The sequence below is a fragment of the Pungitius pungitius genome, chromosome 19 (assembly GCF_949316345.1).
Source record: "Pungitius pungitius chromosome 19, fPunPun2.1, whole genome shotgun sequence".
Classification (NCBI taxonomy): domain Eukaryota; kingdom Metazoa; phylum Chordata; class Actinopteri; order Perciformes; family Gasterosteidae; genus Pungitius; species Pungitius pungitius.
The window spans coordinates 8,877,104-8,901,400 of NC_084918.1; the positions used below are offsets into that span (position 1 = coordinate 8,877,104).

At 42.0% G+C, this 24,297-nt stretch overlaps 2 protein-coding genes across 5 annotated transcripts in view; one reads left to right on the plus strand and one right to left on the minus strand.

The window, feature by feature from the left end:
- tpk1 (thiamin pyrophosphokinase 1) overlaps nt 1-22,232 on the plus strand; it is a 49,061-nt gene extending 26,829 nt beyond the window's left edge. For 3 of the 4 annotated variants that reach the window (XM_037455447.2, XM_037455448.2, XM_037455449.2), the window contains 2 exons: nt 3,194-3,302; nt 21,641-22,232. In XM_037455447.2, the coding sequence (XP_037311344.1) occupies nt 3,194-3,302; nt 21,641-21,786 (255 nt within the window). In that variant the 3' untranslated portion in view covers nt 21,787-22,232. The remainder of the gene's footprint in view (nt 1-3,193; nt 3,303-21,640) is intronic. The other variant, XM_037455451.2, reaches the window with a different exon arrangement.
- Nucleotides 22,220-23,643, minus strand: sec61g (SEC61 translocon subunit gamma). The gene is made up of 4 exons (XM_037455453.2): nt 23,503-23,643; nt 23,187-23,290; nt 22,927-23,029; nt 22,220-22,362 (listed from the first exon to the last, which is right to left on the minus strand). Exons 2-4 carry the CDS (start codon nt 23,278-23,280, stop codon nt 22,353-22,355), a joined length of 207 nt encoding a protein of 68 aa, XP_037311350.1. The 5' UTR covers nt 23,281-23,290; nt 23,503-23,643; the 3' UTR covers nt 22,220-22,352.
- Between the last annotated feature and the right edge of the window lie 654 nt (nt 23,644-24,297).

The following is a 24,297-nucleotide window of genomic DNA, read 5'->3' on the forward strand; positions in this document are numbered from 1 at the left end:
GCTGTATCATTTATCCTTGCATCTGTGTCACCTCTAATGAAGGTTTGAGGTTTTTAGTTATTTTTCATTTGAACTGGCATGTTAAAAGTACACTCATAAGCACTAGATCATCCACTGACTGTGTATGAAGACCCATCTGGATATAGTTTATGACACCAACATCTCCTTCTGCTTCTAGCCCCCCTCCCGCCCCAGTCCTTGTCTTAATTTTACTTTCTCACTCAAAACTCCTGTTTCCCTTGCTTGGCCTCACTTCTACCTTGATTGGAGTGTTGAACACTTTCTTTGTTAAATAATCACTTCAAGACCCCAACTCCTAACCCCCCCCCCCCACACACACACACACACATACATACACTCCTCTGCCCTCTTATGGTGCCCCAATTTGCTGTTGTGCACAAGAGAGAGAGTTTCCTTTGATTCTAGCAAATTGTTTTTCCTCAATGCCAGCCACTTTCTCATGCTCCTCAGTTGATTGAGTTTACAAGTGGCACCATTTGGGACACACACTGCCCCCCCCCCCCATATTGTTTATTTGCAGAATCTTCAGGACGAAATGTCACATTTCCTGATGGCACCTTGTAATACACTAAGTAAACCCTTCTATCATGCACTCCCTCCCTACTTCTTGTCATTATTCCAAAGGCGCGTTGTCATTTGCTGCTTCATACCTCGACACCTCCAATTAATCTTACTTCAATGAGGGTAAATTAAGCTCGTTTGTCAACGCAGCTTCAATTCGCCAGCGCCTGATGAACGCAGACGCTGATACATGAAGGTGAACGCGACCTTCGAGAGACCCAGGACTATTTGTTCCAGTTACATCTGTAATTGAGGTGTTTACAACGTTTCTCAGACGTCCTCGTCGGCCGTACCCCATGCAATCAGCGCCTGGTTACGTGCTCGGCTTCAGGATACTGTGGAACAATCCATACGTACACGTACTAAACAAATTAAGAGCACAGACAAATGACCGTCTGCGTCCATTTTGCTAAGTTGACAAATAGGACGACGTCGCCGGAGAATAGAGCGGTTACAAGCTTAAAGCTCTTTTATGGATTTGAAATTTCCGTTGAGCGTGGCATGCTTCTCCATCCCCGAGTAAATCGGTGCATATCACAGACATGGTAGGATTTAAACAGGCCTGTGTCTGTTCGACACCTCTTCTGGGAAACAAATGTAAAACAAAGTGTTATTGTCCTATCCGTGGGAAAATGCCCACGTGTTGTGTTTTCTATAGATGGCTCAGGGCCTTGCATATCTCTCACGTCTTTTATCAAAATATGGCTAGGGACACGGCGAGGGCTTCGGGGCGTGAGTCGTGAGTCCCTACACGGCAAGAAGATGTTTTAATCAGAATAGGTCTCAAGGTGATGCTAAATTTACTCAATTTGAATCTACATGAAAAGAAACAAAAAGTTGCACTGAGTTCATCTGAGTTTTTCTTGTGAGTCTTTGTCGCAGGGGGGAGCGCAGCGGCGTTTATCCGAGTTAGTGTCGCGTCCCCTGGAGATACTTCAGAGGCCTGTCCTCAGTTCTGAGGTGCGAACAATGCACAGTGCTGTGTCAGCCCAACGCATGCTGTTAATTCAGCCCAAGTTAGCATCCATGTGGCATCAAAATACACAATATAAATAAGAGCTAAAGAATTGATCCTGGATCTGTACTCTGATTACAAGTTTAGTAAATGCAAGACAATAAAGATACACATCCAATCTTTACTACAAACTTGCAGAACATTCAAACTATTTTAAAAATGACCCTTCATTTAATATTCCTGTTTCCTAGTGGTGCAGTGACAGATAAACATTAGGACTCAACGATGAGCTCAAATGTGTGTCAGCAGAGAGAACTTCTTCACCCTGTTTGAATACAACTCAGTTATTCTCATTTAATGGTAACAAAGTGAAATATTTTACAGAAAGAATGTTCTCGCGGTGAAGTTCATCACATGGTTTTCTTTGTCTGATACATTGTAGTTTTTAATTTCCTCTGTGTTATAGAGAAATGTTGCAGTTAGCAGCCAGTTCTACAACCAGAAAGGAACGTTCTCATCTGGAGATGTATCTACATCACCGTTCTGTTTCTCACACTCTCTCACTCTCTGACACACAAAGAGACTGTTTAGGTTTAGAAAACAACCTCAGGGATGTTTCTTCAAGAACAAACGCTCTGTTGCTTAGAAAATATTTTCAACTTTTCCTTCCCTCCAGCTTTGCAGCTCTAGGAAGCCAAGCAAAGAAAACACTGCTTTATACATGTATCCTAACCCTAACCCTCCTTCAAAGATTTCAAACTCCTAATTGAGAGAGCCTGTCGATGTCTTTATCTGTCCATTTCTTTTAGATGACTGATCTACAGTACTTTTGAGTTATGAATGCTGTTCTTTGGTTGATGCTTGGGTGTCTGGCAGTTCCAGCATATTAAAAGGGTTTTCAATACTTTGCGCAGTTTCCTGCAGATGCAACCTGTTCTTAACAAATTCATGTGTATGTGCTGTAAATAGACTGAGGTGTTCTTTAACTAAGCTCTGAGAGAAACTTTGTTTTGACCTTTGCACATTCAAGCATCAGGCTTTATTACAACCAGTACATTCAGAGGATAGTCGTGTTTCAGCCTAAAGACTCTGACACTACCTTGCACTTGCACAATGTGCGCTTTTTATCCTCATCTCTATAGTTTCTCTAAGGGATGCTTTTAAGATAAAGACTCATTGGAAAGTACTTCTTATCAAAGTCAACAATCTTTCCCCATAGTCAATAAATACTTTTCTTTATCAGCTACAATGACTGCTGTGAAAGACACTGCCCGTCAACTTGACGTGAGCTATTCATAATTGTCCTAATACGGCTTTTCTAGAGAGAAACTGGATGTCAGTATGGAATATCGGTTTAAAAATACCTTGACTCCCTGTGACACTGGGTAAAATTAACTAATATTCCAAATGGCAAGTGTGGGCAGCAAGTGGAAATGGGTTGCAGCACTGACAAGGGCAATCATTTATTTTAATGAGTTTGTGTCCCTAGGTGGAGAAGCTCAGTTTCTCATGGAGTTTGCTGCAGAAGTCTAATAAGTCTTGCTCCACATTTGTTTTCTCTTTCTATATTTTTTTCCTATCTCCCGGTTTCCACCTGTCCTCAGTTCTGACACACATGCACAGACGACGCGTCATTCATAGCCCGTGTGTCCGCAGGGCCGTCACAGACTAGCGGTGAACACGGGTCTGGAGGGTGACTGGTGCAGCCTCATTCCGGTGGGCGGAGCCTGTCAAACGACCACCACTGGACTGAAATGGAACCTGAGTGAGCCTCTTTATTTTCCCTTTCAACATTTGATTGAATCTCCAAAGATGGAGCAAACAAAATACATGTAACATAATGACTCGACAAAGGACAAGAGACACACATGGCTTAAATACACTGGGAAGGTACAGGTGGAAACAATCAGGGACACGGCAGCCAATCACAGGAGACGACAGGGCAGGAAGTGAAGCTAACCCAGGAACTACGAGAGGCAGAAAACTACAAAATAAAACAGGAAAGAAACACACACCGTGACACACGTCACATTTGATTTGCTTATCTTTATATCATATTTAAATGAATTCAAATTACGTTTTTATGATACTTAAGTCAGTGTTTTTAATAAGTGGAACTAAGCTAAACTTAAAGATTTGTGATCCATACGACGGGGCTGGAGCGCTTGCATGAGTGGTTCTGTCATTACACCAGCAGTCTCTCTTCTACTTATGGAGCTGCTGAAATCGGTCCAAAATAACCAAGAAACTTTCCATGTAATACTCTTAACATACGTGATTTACGTCTTTCCTGAAGGAGACAACCTTCTTGCAGATATTCGAAGACCACTGCAGATAGCACAATGGGTGATTAAACTCACCCGTTAGGTGCCAATACAGCACATGTACGACTGCGTTCACACTGCATGAATATTCAACAGGCATAAGATACAATCCAGTTGTTTGGATAAAGTTTCATACATTGCAGACGCATGCCGCGTGCGGTGAGCTTTTTATATTCCTGAAATCCAATCAGACACCCGTCTGACCACCCTGCGGTTTTCCCCCACTCGAAGCCGTATGGCCAGCTGTGCTCTTAATGAGTTGGCACAGACCGGCCTGCCACCAGTGCGAGGGAAACCTGCACCTTCTGTCAGCGGGTTTGTCTGCGTCCTGGTTGGTGTCCACTCTTCATGTCTCCATGTATGTTTCTGGGAGTCTTCACACTTGAGGGAGCACGCTGTTGTCTTTGTGCTTGTTTCAACAGGTCTTCGCGTGTGTTTGTGTGTGCACCGCAAGTTCATTAACTTGCTTGTGTGTTTATATTTACTCTGCACACCTGTGAGATGGCCTTCTGAGTGGTAATGAGAGGGACTTTATACATGGGAATGAGAGTGCTATGCAGATTAGCCAGTGATAACAAGATGCATAATTAATCATGTGCATATTTAGAAGGCTGGAACTAATGATTTCCCATCGGGGTTGGGAGGACAGCGCGGAATGTGAAACAAAAATTAGGAATACCTCTTTTTTTTTTCTCACATGTCTCACAATATGTACAAGTCTTCATATAGAAATGGTGCATGTTGTGATACCAATTGTTGTTGTGCATTTTGTAAAGTTCCTTAAATGTGTGTGTGTGCATGGTTGTCAATGCAACATGCCCAAATCAGCTCTGTCACTTTCGTCTGACACCAAGTCTCTTCAGAAGTCAATTGAAATTATCGCACCCCCCCCACACAGACACACACAGACTGGGATTTGAATTCTTTCTGTGATGAAAAATATATGATCTTTCTAAAAAAGACGGGGTTTTGGGCTGTCAGCCTTTACAGGCTTGTTGTCCCGAAGGGGACTTTTTGCTTACATCCAGCGCTCGTTTTAAGTTTTTCTTTCTGTTTTGATCCAAAGCATACATTTGGTATGAATAGTCAATTATTGAGCAAACTTATTTTTCTGGGTGTTGTACATCAAGGGAGTGCGCAGGATGAGCATCAACACCCTTTGCCTAAGTTGCTAATATTGTCATTTTGCTTTATGTTAGTTGATTCGTTATTAATATTGCTGTGAAATTTGATCAGACAGCGCTGTGCTTGACCTCGCGATGAGAGGATACCATTTAAAAAAAAGAAAGTTATTCGATTTTTCCTCAAAGTTTGTCTCAAGTATTGATGATTAAAACATTCTCTCTGCCGCAGAATGAAATGTTTGGTTGGGTGATGACATGAAAGCACTACAACATACAAGCAAAATAACGTAAGTACATAACAAACAAAAGAAAACAAAACTGGAAAGAGATCCCTGAGACGCCAGGAGCAAACAACAATTCACTTCCCCTGTCCTGGAGTAAAGGCACAGGTTTAGCTGCGGATATCTCACAACCTCAAGAAAATGCTCTGGTAGACACCGGTTGGGAATATATGCTTGTTTGGTTGATCCTTCAAAGACATGAGGTTCACGGCTGCTACACCAGGGGTGTTACTCACCAACGTTCTGAGAATATCTCAGACAGCTCCTACCGTGGCCTAAAAACTTTGGCAAGAAGTCGCAGCTTCTTGTAACTGGAAGGATTTATTGAGACCCTCAAAGCAACTCCTCGCAAACATGAGACAAACACTTTTACCCACCTGTGAAGTGGTGTGGTTGACCCTGTTTCTATGTATGAGGCATTATTTTAAAAATATTGAACTGCTTAACCCCATGAATAAAGGCATTCCTGGGGATAATGGGCAAAAAAGCATATATTGTAGTGTCTATTCAGAATTGATATATTCTAGTCTATACGCCAGCTTTAAATGTGTACTACAATATAGGCTTACTTGCAAAATAGTCTATTCCCATAGCATTCGTTCATTTGCTTTCTTCTGCATCATCAAAAGTTTCATAGAATTTTGTCACTGCCCCCGGAGGAGCAACTATACGAGGCCCTTGGAGCTACAGAACCGGGATAGAGGTGAAACTGCAGGCAGCACCGTCGCCCCCTAGAGGTCATGGAAGAAGCAATCTGCAGGCAATTAGATGATTGTCATTCAGATCACTTGACATAAATTTGACAGTAATTCTGCATCTTAAAAATGAAGGCACGTTTGAGCTTGATGTGTTAATGCCTGAATAATTTTGCTGTCTGTAATGTTGTCTAGAAATGACTTTAGAGTCTGGTAGAAAACCAAAAAAAAGGAATTGGAGTAGGAAGAGCAATCTACAACATAAGGCAGCGGAGGAGGCCGCGTACGGCCGAGGCTCAAGAGAGTCTTTGTGGAGTCTGCTGTCTAATGAAAGGACTGCACTGCGGTAATGATACTACAGGAAGGGAGTGTACTGCTAAATAATGAAGTGACTGCAGTGTAGTAAAGGGTAACAATGGACGAAGGAAGTGCTCCGGGAAGTGACTGCCGTGTGCTAACATCCATGCAGGAGGGCGGTGCATGTAGAGTGTGGCATCCTGAATGGGATGTGATCAGTGTCTCCCCTGGAGACGAATGGACTTCTGAGTCGCTGTAAATCTGTCGCTGCTCTAACTCCCATACTGAGCTGTGATAATTTATTCGCTCTTTCGTTCCCTTCTCTCATTTCATTTTTTCCGCCTTTTATTCTTTCCGGGCACCTTCCAATTTGCCCTCTTCTATTCTAATCCCGCCTCCGCCTAATACTCATGCTCTCCTCCCTTTCATTATGAGATACAGCTCCTTATCACCTTCTGTATGTTACATTAATTTTCAATCATCGCTTCTAAAATCCCCCGAGGATACTGTCGGTAAATGCTGTCAATGAGTGTGTGCACATATATTGCTCTGAGTGTCCGTACGTGAGCTTGCATTCGTGCATATGTGTGTATTTTTAGATGGGCTGTGGGATTTCACCATTAGCTCAGGGCAATCTTCCTTAATGACATAATTTACCATAGTTTTTTTCTTACTTTTTATTCATGTGAATATGTCCCATGAACACATTATACACTCCTCCCTTTCAGTTATTTGTGATAAGTGGACAGGTTTATGTCCTGAATGTCGATATGTGCAAGATTATGTAAGGTGATGGCAGCTTTTAACAGGAGCTTGTAGGCACACACACACACACACACACACACACACACACACACACACACACACACATACGGACAAACTCCACACTTGGCTTTAATGTAGTCCATTTTCAGAAGGTTCCAGAGATTAAGTCCTAGAGGTAACTGTGCCCAGCCAAGAAATAGTCCAGCACAAAGCCCCATATAACACCACAACATGCTGCTTCTGCACTGCATTTGCTTTTGTTCCCAAAACTACTAATTCAAAAGGTCCCATGCCGAGTTGTTGTGCACTATAAACGCCACGGAGAAATGTCTCTGATGTGACATTTCGTCCGTGCTAGTGGACGTGCACGAGGAGGCGCGGCTAATGCGCCACACGTTCCAGCCAACGGTTCTCATACCGTTCCAGGAATCAACAAGTGAACACCCCAATGTGCCAGCTGATGCAGAGGCAAATACGCCCGCTTAATAGTATGCATGGATGCACACCATGCAGGGCTTCAAATCCTCCATGCACACCATGCATTTTGGCCTAACCACGAGAAAACACCCCAGGGTGCCTTTTTCAAGTCTCTGTAGTGCGAGGTGATTACTGAACCCGAAATCCGCAGACACCCTCCTCCCACTGCTCCGTCACATGCCTCATCCTGCTCTGCCGAAGCCAGGCTCCTGCCAGGCGTTCACCTCCTTTCAAACGGCCCGATTAAGACAAATGAGACGATTACTCGCGGTTGACGCCGGTTGCTCTCTGACGCCGCTCTCCTGGCCTCGTCTCACTTTGACAGCACTTTTTCTTGCGGCTTGTGACATCTGCCTTAGAGGGGGACATGCTTCAGGGTTCCTGTTTCTGGCTCCACCGACTCTGCCACGCTTTGGAGCCCCTGTCCAATAATGTGGCCCTAGAGGTGGGGAGTGTGCCCTTCTTCTGATGGATGCCTCTCTGCAGGAGAAGGGATTGTTCTGTTCTGGTGTGTTTTTTAAATATGACGTATGCATAGTTGGAGTTTATAGAAGCACTGCACAGTGTTGATTAGCACAACTATTTGTATTTTCCACATCATGTGATGGCTCGGCAACCGGTGACTGTGGGAATTTGTCTTGTTGTAATATCTTTTGAATTCAACAGTTAACATGTTGATCTTTAAGAAAGCAGATCAAAATCATTTAAGTTTCTTACTTTAAAACTCAATCTCTTCTATTACAATTTGACTTTAAAGGTGTCTTCTTTGATATAAAAAGGAATATTTAGGTTTCCTTCTCTCTCTGGTCTGTTTGGGACAACTCATTTGCTGATCTCTTGCAATATTTGCTGATCTCTTGCAATATTGTTTATTTCTACCAGCTTTCTCTGTTTAGTTTGTTCGAGTTGCCATTATTCTAAATGTCAGGCCGTACATCTGTTCCGTTTTCGGATGAAATAATGCAGCGGCCATCTGTGGAAGCTTTTCTGGTGTTTTGTTTTAGCTGCTTGTTCCTTCTGCATAGAATTCTGGCTCAAGATTTAGAACTATAAATGCCAAAAAATGAAGTGTACTTCAAGTGACATTTCACACTCTTAGGACAAACCTGCAAATGACCACCACTTTTGCTCTAGTGAGGTCTGCCTTTGTTTGGCTTGATTATGCAGCCAATGAACCCACATTGCTTTTCTTCTCATGAGAGGTTCAAAAGCCCTTTGAGGTTTTCCGGTCTTTTTAATTTACCCCGAGGCTTCTACCACATGCGGTTTTCTGTTTTTAGTTGTAATTGCAAAGGTGGAAGTGCAGTCAATGACTGCCTTAGTCTGTGGATTAAAAAGGGATGAAGGTTAGCAGGGTCAACAATGGTGAGCATGAGTCTGAATCATATATTAAAAATGATTTTTATTTAGCCTTAAAAATTACATTTCAGAGACATGCAATGTGTTTTTTACACATCTTAAATCTTTGTAGCATCACAAAGCACTAAGGCTGTTATTTTCCCCTCATTTGCTTTGTTTTAGGAGCTCAAACTGGGCCGATGATACCAATAATTATGCAAAATAAGGGGGAGTTCTTTGCAGCCTAGATTGGTCGTATGCGGGACCATAAACCCTGACCACGCTCTTGTCGCCCAGGCTCCGATTGTTGATTGCTGTGGCCTGCAGTAACAATTTAAGACTTCTGCCAATTTGTTTGCATTAAGTAGCCCTAACCTCTATTTTTCCCCCTGCTCATTTGCTTCACTGTTGTGCACTACGTCGCCCTTGCTCTACCTAGCAGAAAATAATTGGCAGTGGACCACCCACAGCAAATAACCACTGTAACATTAATCTTGCATAAAGAGATGTCATCGGGCCTCCATAGTCATGAAAGCGAGAAAGGAGGAGCCACTGGAAGGCATCGACATGCTCAGCTCTGCAGCACAGCACCCTCTGACACACTGGGCTGAGGCGTGAGAATTTTCAACCACGTTAGTCTCTAGAGTTATTTGGAAGTTGTGCGTTTGTGCTGCACTCACTTTAGCATTATGGATTTGCCTACGCTGATTGGGCTGTTTAGCAGAGTCGGTCATTAGATCTTGCAGAGCTGGAGATATTTTCAGCTTTGCCAGCCACTTGCACAGTGAGGCAAATTCCTTCCAACTTTACTGAAGTGGTAGGAAAGTACTGGAGTTCAAATATGAAATCATTAGTTTTAAGTATCGTTGTTTGGCCTTCAGTGAGCTGTCATTATTTTGTCTGTTTTCCATCCCCATTTAGAATCTGACAAGCCCATAACATCAGTTACAAGTCATTCTTCTGTGCCGTAACACCCACCTACACATTGCTGCGTCATGCTGTTTTCCCCTTGAAGCTTGTGCATCAGGCGGAACAGACACGAGCATCCATAGGTTCAGTAAGCATGTAGCAATGACCCTTTGCTATTACACTACTCAAACAAGTAATGACACCTTCTCCTTGTGCAAGCCACACACATGCACACAGATTACAGAATAATTGTATGGAGCAGCTTATTCAAAGCGTTCCATGTAATCCTTATACGCTTAGCCCAGTAAAGCCCTTTGTTCTGTAACGCAACACATTTCAATGACTCATAAAGTGAACTTCGAAACCACTAAAAACTAGATAAATATGTTAGAGGTTAGTGATTACAATATGTTTTATGCAGCGTGTATGTTTGTGGAACTGCCATATTAAAAGGCATATTAATATTCACTGTGAAGGACGCATACATTAAACAGCCCTGAAGCGCTCAACATGAACTGAGCCCTAATGTTGAGGACTCAAGAAAGACAGCTTGTGTGGGCAGATGATGGAGAGGTAAGGGGGTCTCACATAAGGCCACAGCTAAAGAAATAAGGATATGGAGCAGATGTTTGGAGGTAGTTTCACACTAAATAAAACAAAATATTCACAATATATTACTTGTAAGCATTTGCACAGGAGCAGAGTTTAGAGGAGCTTGTGTAAGTGACTGGACATTATACATTATATTGCACTTCTTATGCTTGGAGTTGTTCAGTCCATTTACATTAGTAATATGAAGCTACTTTTGGGAGATAAAATGCTATTTGGCAGTCATGAATAGAATTCGGAGAAATAAAAATGGAAATGTTGATTTGCAAAAAAGGTAAAGCAAACACTTGGAGAGACTGATTTTGAGAGACCCTGAATAGAGACTATTTTAATTTAAACATTGTATCCTGCATTTTATGGTGTGTGTATGATTACATTTTACATATTATTTGTGGAGTCCTCCTTTCTTAGTTTAAAAGACAAAAATATCTGCCACGGTGTGAGAAAATACGCCCCCAAGCCATTATGAGGCAGGCGATCAAGTCTGCCGATTTCACAAAATGTTAATAGCTGCAACAAAGCGATCTTCAGAGGATACAGGGCTCACTTAGTGTTTGGATCTCAATAAAGATATTCCATCTGAAAAATGGACAGGCCTGCTTTGTTGTGTTTGTGGTATTGACGTAGAAAATAATATCTGCATCCATTACCACAAAAGCTTGCTTCCATGATGCCGTCGTTGAACTCTATGGACGGACCAAGCAACAAAAAAATGAAGGCTGGAGCTCATTCATAAAAGATCTGGAGTCAGTGTTCCTACTATTTGTTTTTAAATTGTTGTATTTGACTTTTTAGTAGTTCTTTTTCTATCTGATCATTCAACGCCATGGTGGATAAAAAGGAATGAAGTTCCTTCTCTTCGAGTGAGTTGACATATCTTGCCTCTCTTCCATTATAATTGGATGACCTTGATGTTATATATATAATTTTTTGGAGTGCTTATGTTATGTGGAAAACTTGTAATTCCCTGGGAATGTGGAGAGCGCGTAACAGGCAGAGCATTGGGATGCGTTATCATCTGAGGAGAACTAGCAGCAAAGCTCTCCAACATGCAAGGAGGGACCTGGAGAACAGATGTGCTTCAATTCTTCCCGATCTCAGATTTCTCCTCTTCAAACAGCAGGAGGAGAGCATCTCAAACTCTTATGGCTCTAGTGGCTCTAATTGTGGGGGGCTATGTTGTAACAGGTGTAAAAAAGAAATGTTTGTTCAGTAAACATGGTGAATTCTGTTGTAAAACATCAGTCTGTGCCGGAACCAGACTTTATTTAACTCAGTTTCACGCATTGTGATCGGATGTCTGTGGACGTCTTGATGCAGGTTGCAAGTTGTTGCAAATACGGGCGCAAACCCCCATCTCTTACAAGTCCTGCATTCCAACAGGCCAATCGAAACCATTTATCTATAGTGAAAGAGATATTTAATAGGAGCGTTGTTTGTAATGTCAGAGTTTTAGATTTGTCTGCTTTTAAAAAAAATGTATGCAATTAGCATGCGCAGGACAAGCCGGTGCGCTGATAGCTGCTTCTGTTTCTGTCTGATAGGTAATAGGAAAAAAATCAGTGAATCTGCTAAGAAACAAGAAGCACTCTGCCGATCCTGCAACTGTATCAGATTTAGCGTCCCTTACTTTTCCTCCACAGCTTGTTCCAAAAAGAATTGGCAGAAAACTTGTATATCAACAAAATGACCTTCATTAAACATCTGGTGTTTGGCCAGACAACATCTTTAATAAATTGTTTAGTTATGATGTACAATCTGGACTTTTTAACTAACTTAAATAACTGTCATGCAGATGTGGAATGCACACAACTGGTCGAGACCCGGATTTATAAGGCATCAAAAATGCCACTACAGTAGACACACGTTCCGTTCATTTCATTACTTACTAAATGAAAATTTAATTGATAGTTTTGTCTTTAAGAGAATACTCTGCCGCCAAAAGAACTACGCTACAAAGAAGGTTCTTTCAATGAGTGAAGGCTGGAGTAAATTAGAGGGTGTTGGCCTCTTGCACCTTTCCCTCCCATGCGTACTTGCTGTATATCTTTTGGATATTTTGCTTTACTAAAATACAGTGCAACCTTTTTTGATTGACTGAACCGATGTCTATTGAGTTTGTGTTGTTATTGTCGCCGTTTGTAACATCTGCGCTGAGAGCTAAAGAACTGGGTTGTGTTCTTTAACTGACTTGTGTGACGGAGGCTGTAGGTGTCATGTGGGGTATTCTTCTTCTTTCAGAGCACAATCTCGGTGCAAACCAAAGTTCACAAACTGTACATAACTGAAAACAACAGAGAAATAATTATTCTCTTCCGTTTTGGTCAATAAGCCTATTGATCGTTTTAATTATAACCAAGAGCTAATTATGAAATTGCACCCACTTAGGAGAAGGCTGCTCCCGGACAGAAAAGATCGCCGAGGAGAGAAGCGACTGGTGACAAAGGAGAAAGTGTCAAAAAAGCTGAGCGCATGTGGCTTGAAAGATTTTTTTTTTTTTAAGAGTTTGCCTCCTTTTACAATAACAATATTTAGCAAATCAGACAAGCAATTGCCATATCAGGCACATGATGTGTGTTCCTGTGTCCACAAAAAGTGTATCCCATTCACCATGAAACCCAGAGGATGTTTTGACATCAGGATTTTTTGAAAAATGTTCAAAATGCAGACATCAAGCCACTATTGAAAAGACACATGAATAATGTGATGACCCAAATCAATGATCCTGTTTTTAAGTCAAATCCTTAGCTGTCCATCATCGGGTGACCTGTTTTACCTCGTTGCTCTTTATGTCCCAGCTTGTCCACTGCGTCCATTAGCCATGTCCAGAATTCTTATCAGCGTGTCCTTAACCAGTTTTCCCAGTGGATAAGACTCAAGCTACACAGGACCTACAAATTCCACACTTTTATTTGACCCCGGTTCCGGTGGACCCGATCACTATGTGTGTAATGTAAATGTGTAGTGGGGGGGTCATATATAAAGTTTGAAAACATAATTAATCGTATTATTTTTGATCTGATAAAAAACGTACATACATACAAGGGTTAAATCACTCATTTCCCATTATGTGTGTTATTTGTGGCCATCTGCTATGTTCCTTGACAAAGAAATGCGGGTCAAGAGCTTTTCTCTGCAGATGAAATTCCTCCAACGGTGCTTTTGGAGAACTCTTAAATCAACATGAATCTATATTCCGCTAAGGAAAAAGCAATGGATGATTAGGGTTATGCAGGTCACTGAGACCAGAGGGGTCCGTCTGTGACTGACAGAACCACCACCCTACGCGTGTGTGTGTGTGTGTGTGTGTGGTGTGCGGTAAACCACCGTAGTCATTTCTATGACTCGGCCCTCTGCCGACCGACGGGCTTAATAATAAAACGCCTTCATGCTGCCGCATTACAGGCGGAGTTATAGCCTGCGGCGCAGTGTTTGTGATTGTGTGCATTAGAACCTGCTTCGTCTTGATGTTTTGCAGCTTAGCGTGGATCATAATGACCAACAAATTTATATGGCTGTCATGCACAGACCAACTCTCCCTAGTGTGTGTGTGTGTGTGTGTGATTGAGTGATTGGGTCGGTGTGATTGTATCTTTTATTTCATATGCTTGTGTTCTGTATTAGCGGCATGTGTGCGTGTGCACTTGTATTGATTTCATTGCTTGTTGGTTTCCTTTTGTGTGTGTGTGTGTGTGTGTGTGTGTGTGTTATCAAAGTGACAAACAGCCAGATAAACGTTTTGTGGACCATGAACAATGGCTGTCAGCCCACTGATGACAGTGAGGCTGATGAGGCGTTTCATTCTGCGGTTTACATCCAGTTTAAATTATGCAAATAAGCAGCTCGGGCTACGACCGAGTTGCTCATAACTTCAGTATCATCAGGCTCATGCATCCACGCTCTATGCGGCAGACACTTAACACACAGACATTGGAGTTTGGTGCAATACATCTGTATAATATTAATATTGTGACATCAAATTTGGTTGACTTTTTGGTCTTGCTATTTTAATATTAAGATATATATTCCTAAATCTTTAAAAATGTTCTCTTTTCCAGGTTTTTCAAGTTTTAATTTAGTCCTGATTGATTTGTTTTTATTGCAAAGATCCAGTTCTGTTTCAAACGGTATGTCTATCAAATACCTGGGGGGCCGCTAACACACCTAGTGGGAAAATACGGCTTTGCTCAAGGAAATGCAAATCAGAGGCAGATCAAGTGTGTTTTTCTATTCACAGGCTGAGTGGATTCATCCCTTCATGTTGTTCTAATAGTAAAAACAGGCAATGTTGGAGACAGTAACACTGAACGCGATGATTAAATGTTGACGTCTGAATGACACGTGGTGTCTTGGCAGCTTGTGGTGTGACGCAGCAGCAGCAGCAGCCGTACTCGAACCCATTTGTGTCTTTGAGATTGAAATTCTTTAATATTGTTTCACACTGCGACATTTGAGTTTGTCTGCATCGCAGCAAAAAAAATACACTATACCACGAACTAAAATGGCGTACTCTAGGATACGAGGTCTCATCACCCCCAATACAATGAGACAGTCTGACCTAAAGTGCACGTGTGTTTGAGTCTCAGACAAAGGCGTGCACTCATTTCCCTTTCACACATTCATGCATCCAGCTGCGTGGCCTGTCCTTCTCACTTGCACCGTGTCCAGCCCTTCCAAATGCTACACATATTACACGGACAAAGCCGCTCTCACCCACACGCTGCTCCAAACAAGGTGCTTGAAATGTCATCGGAATGGGCAAAGACCTTCAAGTGACCCACCTGGTGAGCTTTCCAAACTCATTCTCCCAAGCGATTTGCACGGGCGCCACTTCACACACACACACACACACACAGACACACACAAAGACAAACGAGTCCAACATTAGACACACACACACACACAGATTTAACACAAACAGGTGCAGAGTTTGATAAAATACAAACATGTGAACACAGATGGATTTCGGCAGAAGGGTCTCTTAGAGAGCCAAAGCAATTGAAAAAAACGTAATTAAAAGTCAACTTTGGGCAAGATTAGAAAGCCTGCCCTCGCTGGTGAGGAGAACATGCTGTTTATGAAACGTAAGCCTTCACAAACACATCGGCTTGCAAATGAGATAGATTTTGAATAAGGACTTCACTGCATGTTCCATATTTTTCATTGAACACTGAACAGGAAGTTTCCCCCGGGCGACGCACGCATAACGTATTTTGATAATTCAGGCGTAAAGTAGCGTGTACATTCATTGTTCCTACAGATTTGGTCGAGTGCAGAGTGATTTTACTAAATCCCACTCTGTAGTTCAATGTTTGGATGTGCATGTAGAAACAGTACATGGAAGAACAGGTTGAGAGGACCTTGAGAGGCGTGTGCAGTACTCAGGGGGCTCTTTGGGATGTCGGAATGGATTGTTTTAAAAGTTAAAGCAACGCCCTTTATCTCGTGGTCAAACAGATAATTCTAGTTGTCCCTGCCAGAGGTGCACATCTGTACTGTAAGATCTCTCCTTTTCTTTCTGTTTCCCCGAGAAGCCGACCTTCTCATATCCTTTTCACATCTCTTATCTCTCCTCCGTCCCTGACCGTGTTTTTCTGTCCGCATTTTCGCCTCGCGTTGTTTTTTCTATTTATTTTATTTTTTCTGGGATTCAGACTAAAGTTAAGAACCGGATCTTCATTTATCTCACTCTCCTGCTCCTTCTTTCATATCACTTTCTAAACATGTTCATTTCCACCCTCCTCCTCCGGCGCATAATGACGACGGCCTTCTCTGCCCTTTTGCCCCCCCCCCCCCCCCCCTTCTCTCTGCTCTCATATCCCCGAGGTCCTAACGAGGGAAAAGGAAAAGTCTACGTATCCCGGTGCTGTGTGGCAGCGGGAGCGAAAACTGCTGTTTTATGGTTTTATTTATGGATCTGTAGAATCCTGGCGCTGTCCACATCACACACGGGGGTGGGGGTGGGGGGGGTGGGGGGGTTGAGGAGTTGCCTGATGCTGAGAGTAGTAAAGTACCCGCGGTGGAGCTGCAGACAAGCCGCGATGCAGAGGCACGGTGCACACGTTCACTAATGTTGGGCCAAACATGCATAAGCTCTGGCCTGCTGTGGAGACAAGTTAACCGTATACTCGAGAATGCATGGCAGGATTTTCATTCGCACAAACACAATCAACTAACCCACTGCATCGAGGAAAGAACACAATAACATAACAATCAGCCCCAGCTAACAACATGCACTCTTGCCTCTCTGCTGATTGATACCGCATTCAGCATTCAGCAGGGACGGGTTTTCTTATCTGAAGGTCAACTTAAGCCGAGGCAGTGTCCCTCCCCCCCACTCAGTCAAACCCGTCATAAACATTTAATGGAAGTGGCTATCATTGCACAGCAGATGGTGCTAACAATGCTAGTGCAAGCCTTGGCTCATGTCATGGCCAATAAATAGCCTTGAATTTAAGCAGACTGTCAGGTGGAGAAAAGGAAGGACACCTTATTGAAATTGCAGGCTGGTACCTTATGTGCAGTGCCGGGGTTTGAATAACACGCTTCAAATCGGTGATATTCAAACTTCCCTTTTATTTACCAATGGAATTGGAAGTGCTTGTTAGACAGTAAATAATATTATACTAAAAGAATGTGATAGTTGGATTTTTAGTTCCATTTTCATGTCACATCATTGTTTAAATTTTCAAGGAGTTGAATCAACTGTACAAACAAAACTCAAAGGCATTAGCATCTGAATGGCTTAACCGGTAAACCTGGTACAAATCTTTTCTTATGTCACATCAAAGTTAGATAACGCTTCACAAAATATTGTGCACTAACACTGGTCTTTTCCTCATCCATCTACAAACTACTTACAACCGTTTGCTTCTAATTCATTTATTTCTTCATTAAAGTCTCTTGTTTTGGACTTGACTGAGATTGTGGAGATGAAACCGGCCTTAAATGCAAACTTTAGCCCATTAAATGTGTATTATTGTTTATCTCATTACCCTCTTGTTCTACCTTGGAAAAATATAGACACCGTACAGTGCATTTATTGCAATGATGTACGCTGTCTTTCCAAAGGTGGCATTGGGCAGGATTTGAGTATAAAGAAACACAGTCACATATTCACCTCATCTTGGTAATTGGACAGCTCGGCATTGAACGAACATGATTTATAGAAAATGATTTTCTCTCTCAAACTGTGAAGCGTGAGGAAATTTGATAGCACAGTGGTCTAAACGAGTGGAGGATCAGACTGAATGAGTTCAATTTTCCCCTCGATGACAAGTCGTGTAAAAAGGGGGAGATGCGCATTCCGAATTAATGGGGAGATGAAATGGTCTCGTTGTAAGCTCATGTGCCTTTGGACCACGCCGACTCACTCCATGCTGTTTTAAAGGTGGGATGGCTCACATTTTCCTTTCGACAAACAATTTCCTCCTCCTATTACGGGTGATTAGTAAAAGTTAGCACCTGAAAATATATGAGGGCCAGCTTTGACTCGCCTCCATATTGATCTGCGCCTTGGTGAAACGGAGACAGTGATCGCCTTCCAGCTCTGAATTATAGCGGCGGGACAGATGAGCCGGAAGAAAAATACGATTTCTAACAGCTGCGACCTGCGCGTTAAGCAAAGTGAAGAGATCAGCGATATCTTTGCCAAACAAATTGCGTTTAATGAAACATATGGTCATCATTTTTGAGGACATTAACTCAAACAGACGCTTGGGATAGAAAACCGCCTTCAAGGGGCTGTGGACTAGCGTGCACTTCTACACACGCACACGCTAACCTGCACAGAGCACACATAACACGGCTAATCTATTGCTGTTTTAGAAATGCTTGATGGAGCACCTTTTTAACATGTCTTTTGAGAACCTGTCTGCAATGCGATGTGGAGAGGCGAAATAGAGCAGAGTCTTCTCTCCTTGTGCCAAAATGCCACCCTAATACCCATAATTCCCCTCTCTACCTGTCCAACTGCAGTCTGAGTGTCTGTGAGTGTCCCCTCCCACCCTCTCTCCTGGGTAATTTGTTGTGTAAATACGGTCTACTTACAGCTGACGGGCCCTTTCGGCTGTGGCGCTGGAAATGCAATTACAGGCAGCAAACATCTCCATTGTTATCACTGGAGGGTGCGACGCTCATTTCGGTCCCCTTTGCGAGGGGGGGCGCTATCGATCGCTATCAGCTTTGAGGAGGGGATTACTAATGAAGCCATCTGAAAGCTTTTTGGGTGGTAAAGAGTTTTTACGTGTGTGTGTGTGTGTGTGTGTGTGTGTGTGTGTGTGTGTGTGTGTGTGTGTGTGTGTGTGTGTGTGTGTGTGTGTGTGTGTGTGTGTGTGTGTGTGTGTGTGTGTGTGTGTGTGTGTGTGTGTGTGAGAAGGACAGCTGGAGGGGATAATGTGTGTTGGTAGATGTACACGGTGCCATCCTGTTGAGCATTAATCCTCAGGCTCCCGTTGGTGTTTGCTGTGCTCTGCTGCCTCCGGTGGGAGTCTAGCTACTTTACACCAGACATCACTTTTTACACCTGAAAACATCCTTCCTCTCTGTGATATGTGGTGAAGGTCTTGCCTTGGCAGCCTGCTGAGGAACCTCAGACTGATGCTAGTTGGAGTTACATTAATGTCAATTACTATTTAGTTAGTAAGTATTGAAAAAAAATCTAATTTACAGAAGAAACCTGTTGAGGAGAATAACCAAAAACTGTTCCAACTTCAGCAGAAAGAACATGTTGGGTTATATGACTTGATGCTCATAATAAGAAGCTGATGGTTAAATAGTTTTTTTGTGGGATTTAAAATTCTTGTTTCTCAGGAGAAGCTACACAGAGATCCCTGTTAATCTTTGCATTTATCTACCGTGGCCCTTTTTTTTCCCTGAAGAGAGAGCTATAAAAGTAAACACGCGCCCTCGCACATAACAAAGAATACTACGATATCTGCCTCGACTCCTTTATTTGTCCCAGCTGTTTGGAAAAGCTTTGTTGCTCAAAGCTGGTGGAAAAAAGACAAATTCCCCTGAGTGAAAACTCCAGACTGAGACTCAAACGCAGTCGAAAATGATTCTCTTACACACCGTGGCTCTGTTCACTCAATTATTAAGTACCCTAACTTCACACACAGCTTATTTTACTCTTCCTTCTCAGTCGAGCTGGTCTAACACCACGCTTTGTGTGGCAGTCTTTGAAGCAGAAAAGCTTTTTTTTATTTTCCTTCAATGTGCGTGCAGGCGCCTGTGGACAAATGATTCGCTTCATTCTCCTCAGCCTTTGTTCCTTTGTGTTCATTTTTGCCTTTTCATGAAGTGATTGCGCCAAAACTATTTTTGCATATTCATGAAATTCTCATCCGTTTGTTTTGTGTGAAAGATGTTGAAACAATGCAATCATAAGGTGTTGGTTTGGGTTAATAGTGTGTAATATACTGCAGTGTGATGTTTGAAGCGTTACGTTTGCTAAATACGTTTCTATGATTAATTGCTTTTGTTATTGTACACAAGAGAATAGGATTTTAATTATAAATCTATTTTTATAAATATATATAAACGTTATAGTCTAAGACCCAGGATTGAGTAGCCTACAACCATTGATTAATGTTGTTAGTCTTAGAGTTTACAATGATTGATTTACAATTTATTACAGTAATGCCTTTGATAAAAGTTTATGAAACTAAACTTTTAACCGGAAACAACATACTTCAAATGCAACAAAGTTTAACGCATTTTAAATGCAACAACCTGTTTATATAACAATAACAATTGTCACAAAACTATGGACTGACAATAAATAATACTTTATTACCTTTAATATAATTTGAATGTGTATGAAGAGTGACAAATTGGTGCCTTTTTAAGGTAATTTGTAAAAGTTAAAATGATTCATAAGAGCAGATGGCAACGCCATCCCCTCAAATGAAAATAAAATAGTCGTTAATCGGGCGGAGATGATTGACAGGTAGAAACAGACCCAACCCCCCCCCTAGTTTAAGCTGTTTGTGCTCCTCAGTCATGTGAGAGAGCTGATGGGTGAATAATTGTGCTTATGGGAACATTAAAAAACAGCGTATCTCTGTTTAAGACCATGCGGGGACAGGTGATTTAAAAAAAAAATAATAGATCTGTTAAACCTGAAACTAAAAATTGCGAAGTAGTACAAACAAAATGCAAACCCAATTGAAGCAAATTTCTTTTTAACCTATTTCACTGTTCAATTTGCTCCAGGTTGTTAGAACATAGTGACAGCCTATGGTGAATGAATAATAAAGTGCCCCTGGTATGAATCTCCCGAGGTGAGTTTGCCCTTTTCACATTAGCCACGATCCAACAGCTCCACTCTCAGGGTGTTTGTCACCTGGGCTTATTCAGAGCAAATGGTGCGTGAATAAATGTAAATGTTAAGGGGAGAAGTGACGCCCAAATTTCTCTTCTCCATTTGGGCCTTTTGCAGCGCGGCTTAATGGTTCTGCAACTGTCCTCAAGGATTCATCATTTTTGCATAAATTCATTCCTCACAAGAGAAAACTGTCATGTTCTACAATATTAAGAGGGATGTCTTTGCCAGTTCAAAAGATACAAAGCACGGTCCGGATGAAAGATAATGACTTATTTATATGGGGTTAACTGTTGAGGGATTACTAGAACGTGACGCCCCTCACCGCACATACTACTGAGCTTCCTGGCTGGACCACTTGATGTCAGTGTTAGCTAGGTTTTCCTTCACCCTATAGAACTTCCATCCTGTCATTTGCAGCTTTATATAATGTTTTTAACCGAGAGTGAGACAGCACCAATGTAGAACAAAGAAAATATAATGTTGATTTTAAAGCATATGTCTCAATTTATTGTACGGTTCAACCTTTAAAGGCATTAATAGTGAGATTATCCAGGGGTAAATTACTTATTTCTGCTCATCATGTGATTGAAAAATGAATAAAAATATTCTTTTTTTTATTTATATGAAATGCTCTACTCGCAAAAGTTTAGTTTACTCTGAGCGGGCACAGTATGCCAAACAAAAGGCCGGATTTGACTTAGTGGTCACCTTTGCTGTTGGAGGTAGCTGAGGGATTCGTTAGCACTTCAGTAACCCTGCGGTGCGAGTACGCTCTGTTGCCTTAGCATAATAGCCTCTGTGAGCGTGGGCCTGCTCAAGACAGAAAGCAACGCCATGAGGACCACCCTGCCTTGGTTATTCAGAGACACAAATGTAACAGCGCTCAAAGATGCAGTTATCGCTCAGTAGAACCTCATTACTGCCGATGTTAATCACTTGTCTGTCTCGTCTGTCCAGATAACCAGGTCCTGCAGTTTGGGAAGCTAGTAAGCACCTCTAACACCTTCGAGCCTGTTGGCCCCGGAAACCCCAGAAAGCCAGTTACCGTGACAACAGACCGGCCCTTGCTCTGGAGCATGGGCATCAGAGAGGATGGGCAATGACACAGCGGAAGCCCCCCTCCCTTCTCGGGGGCCACATTTGACTACAAAAAACATGCTACAGCCGTGCTGTGGAAAACTCACACGCTTGAGATGTTTTTGCAGAGCATGGAAAATACTGAAAGTATTTTTACTATTTAACATTTTCTTTTAACAGCTTCCTCGCTGTGCAGGGTGAAATTTTAAATGAACCATATGAAGGAAAAGAAATCCAAGCCATATCCCAGTTGAATAGGACTGAGATGATAGCAGATAGTGACTTTATACCTATGAAGCATCACAGCCTACACCACGTGCCTTTAACGTCACGTCAAATCTTGTTCACGCAGCTTAATTGTGCCTTCTGATGACAGTTGAAGAATAGTCGTTTTTTTTTTAAAACTTTTATACCTGCTGTAGTGATTGAAAAGCAAATATAGACTAGACAAATCTAATCTGTGTTTTCCATTTGTTTTATTTACACGTTGAAATATAAATGTTGTGCACAGAATGTAAAAATCCCCAATCACACTTTACATCACTGTCTCCTGTCCCCGGGTATTGAAGTTTCTTTCCCTCCTCACCAGGACTCAACCACCACTAGACAGAAAAAAAGAAAAGCACTGTTAATTATCTGAAAAAGCCAAATAGCAAATGTACATTACTGTAATACAGTTTGAATGACTGAGCAAACCAATGAATCACTGCTTTACAAAAGTAGTTCCCAAAACAAGTATGACATGTCAGTCACCTGTAAGATTTAACATTGTACCACAACTTTCTCCACAAAACAGGACCAACTCATACACTTGACATTAGTATAGCGTAAACTAATCATATTTGAATTATAAATCTCTGTCTCAAAAAATAGAATCATGGATGCTACCAGTTGGAGCGTTTGGCTGATTTTGACTGACTGTAGTTTTAAGTCATTAAGTATCCATGATAGTTGTGTAACAATACAAAAAAAATGTTCTGCACAGATTATACCTGTATATTTCTGATGAGAATTTGATCTGGTATGATTTTAGTAAGTAGATGGAGTGTCCCACTCAGGAGAGATGACAGACAGCAGTGGGAATTAAATGTTTGATGGCGTGTCCCTGGACTGAGCCGGGACGTTCACTACCTCTACCGACTGACCCCCTAACCCCCCCTACTTACACAATGATGTTGTTGATGGGGATGTGAATGAGTTTGACGAAGAAACCAATGAAACCCATGATGGCGAACCCGATTGCTGTGGCCATGGCTATCTTCTGGAATTCTGAAAAGAAATGTAAACAATGTTAAAATCCAGCACCAATCAAATAAAGTCACTAAGAAAAATTGTCGAATGAATTGTCGTGAATCGTAAAAAACGATCACAGCACTTGAGTCGCCGCTGAGAGAGCAGAACCGAAGGGACGCGCTGTGAGACCCACCTTTCCTGTCGGGCTTCGTGCATCTCTTGACGAGCCTTATGGAGTCTTTGACGAACTGCCGGCTGGGCTCGACGAACTGCATCACCTGGTCCATGGTGCTCAAGCTGCGGACAAAGTAAAACACAACATCCGTGTCAGAGCTTGTGGCCTCACGGCTGACGTAGAACGTAACGTCGGGCTGCCGGGTCGATGAATCCTTCGGTTAGCGAGGAAATACAATCAATACAACGAATTGTAGTTACAAAATAGCAGAGCAGTTAGTGAATCGTCTTTATGTAGAACATAACAACATTAAATAGAATAGCTTTTATCTTGCCTGTTTCTGAGGTCGGGTACTACAACGAGACAGTCAGCGGAATGAGGGCCACGTCGCTTTCTGGCTGCTCGTTGGAGAAGAGGTGACGTATCCTTCACGTGCGCATGCGCATTGTCTTCATTCTCCCTTTACACTAAGTCCAAGTATTCCCGACACTGCCACCTACAGGTCAGGATGTTTTAGCGTAGAGGACCCCACCTTCTTACAGACAATGTTAATTATATCCAGATTTATTACAGAGAGGCACGTTTGAGAGCTGAATTATAAAAAATATGTATATTTTTCTCTCAGTGATCATTTGAGTCTTAAAATATTTAATTTGAAAAGATCAGAAACCCTTTTTTCTACCATATATTATTATTGAATTTCAATAATTGTGATAATTCAAATTTCCCAAATAGATGACACTATGTTTAATTTTCGTGTTCAATAGGCTACATGTACAGCTTCACACTCTGTATGTCTAGCAGGTCTCCTAGCAGAATGAATACTGTCAGTTTACTAGAATAAAAGCAAACATAGTTTTTAAAGTTAAGAGTCAAAGCATTTCTGGAGACAGGACAGCTGACTGATGGGATATTGTTGTTTGGTTAGTGCATTACTTTTCCAAACTACCACAGGCACCACGCATTGCTTTGAGGGAGCATTGAATCTTTGTCACCTCTCATCTTGCTCATGCCACATTCCTTAAATTCTAAATACTCCAACATGTGATTGGGATTAAGAAACTTACTAAATAGAATCCTGGTGTTTTCTCTTGATCCTTGTTTCTTAATCTAACAGTTCTAGACTGTT

What these genes read in the sequence shown, in the direction of transcription:
- sec61g (XM_037455453.2), bottom strand. Translation starts at nt 23,280, where the DNA reads ATGGACCAGGTGATGCAGTTCGTCGAGCCCAGCCGGCAGTTCGTCAAA. An exon ending in CACGAAGCCCGACAGGAAAG is followed by an intron (nt 23,030 to 23,186) that starts GTGGGTCTCACA and finishes ATTTCTTTTCAG; the next exon opens with AATTCCAGAAGATAGCCATG.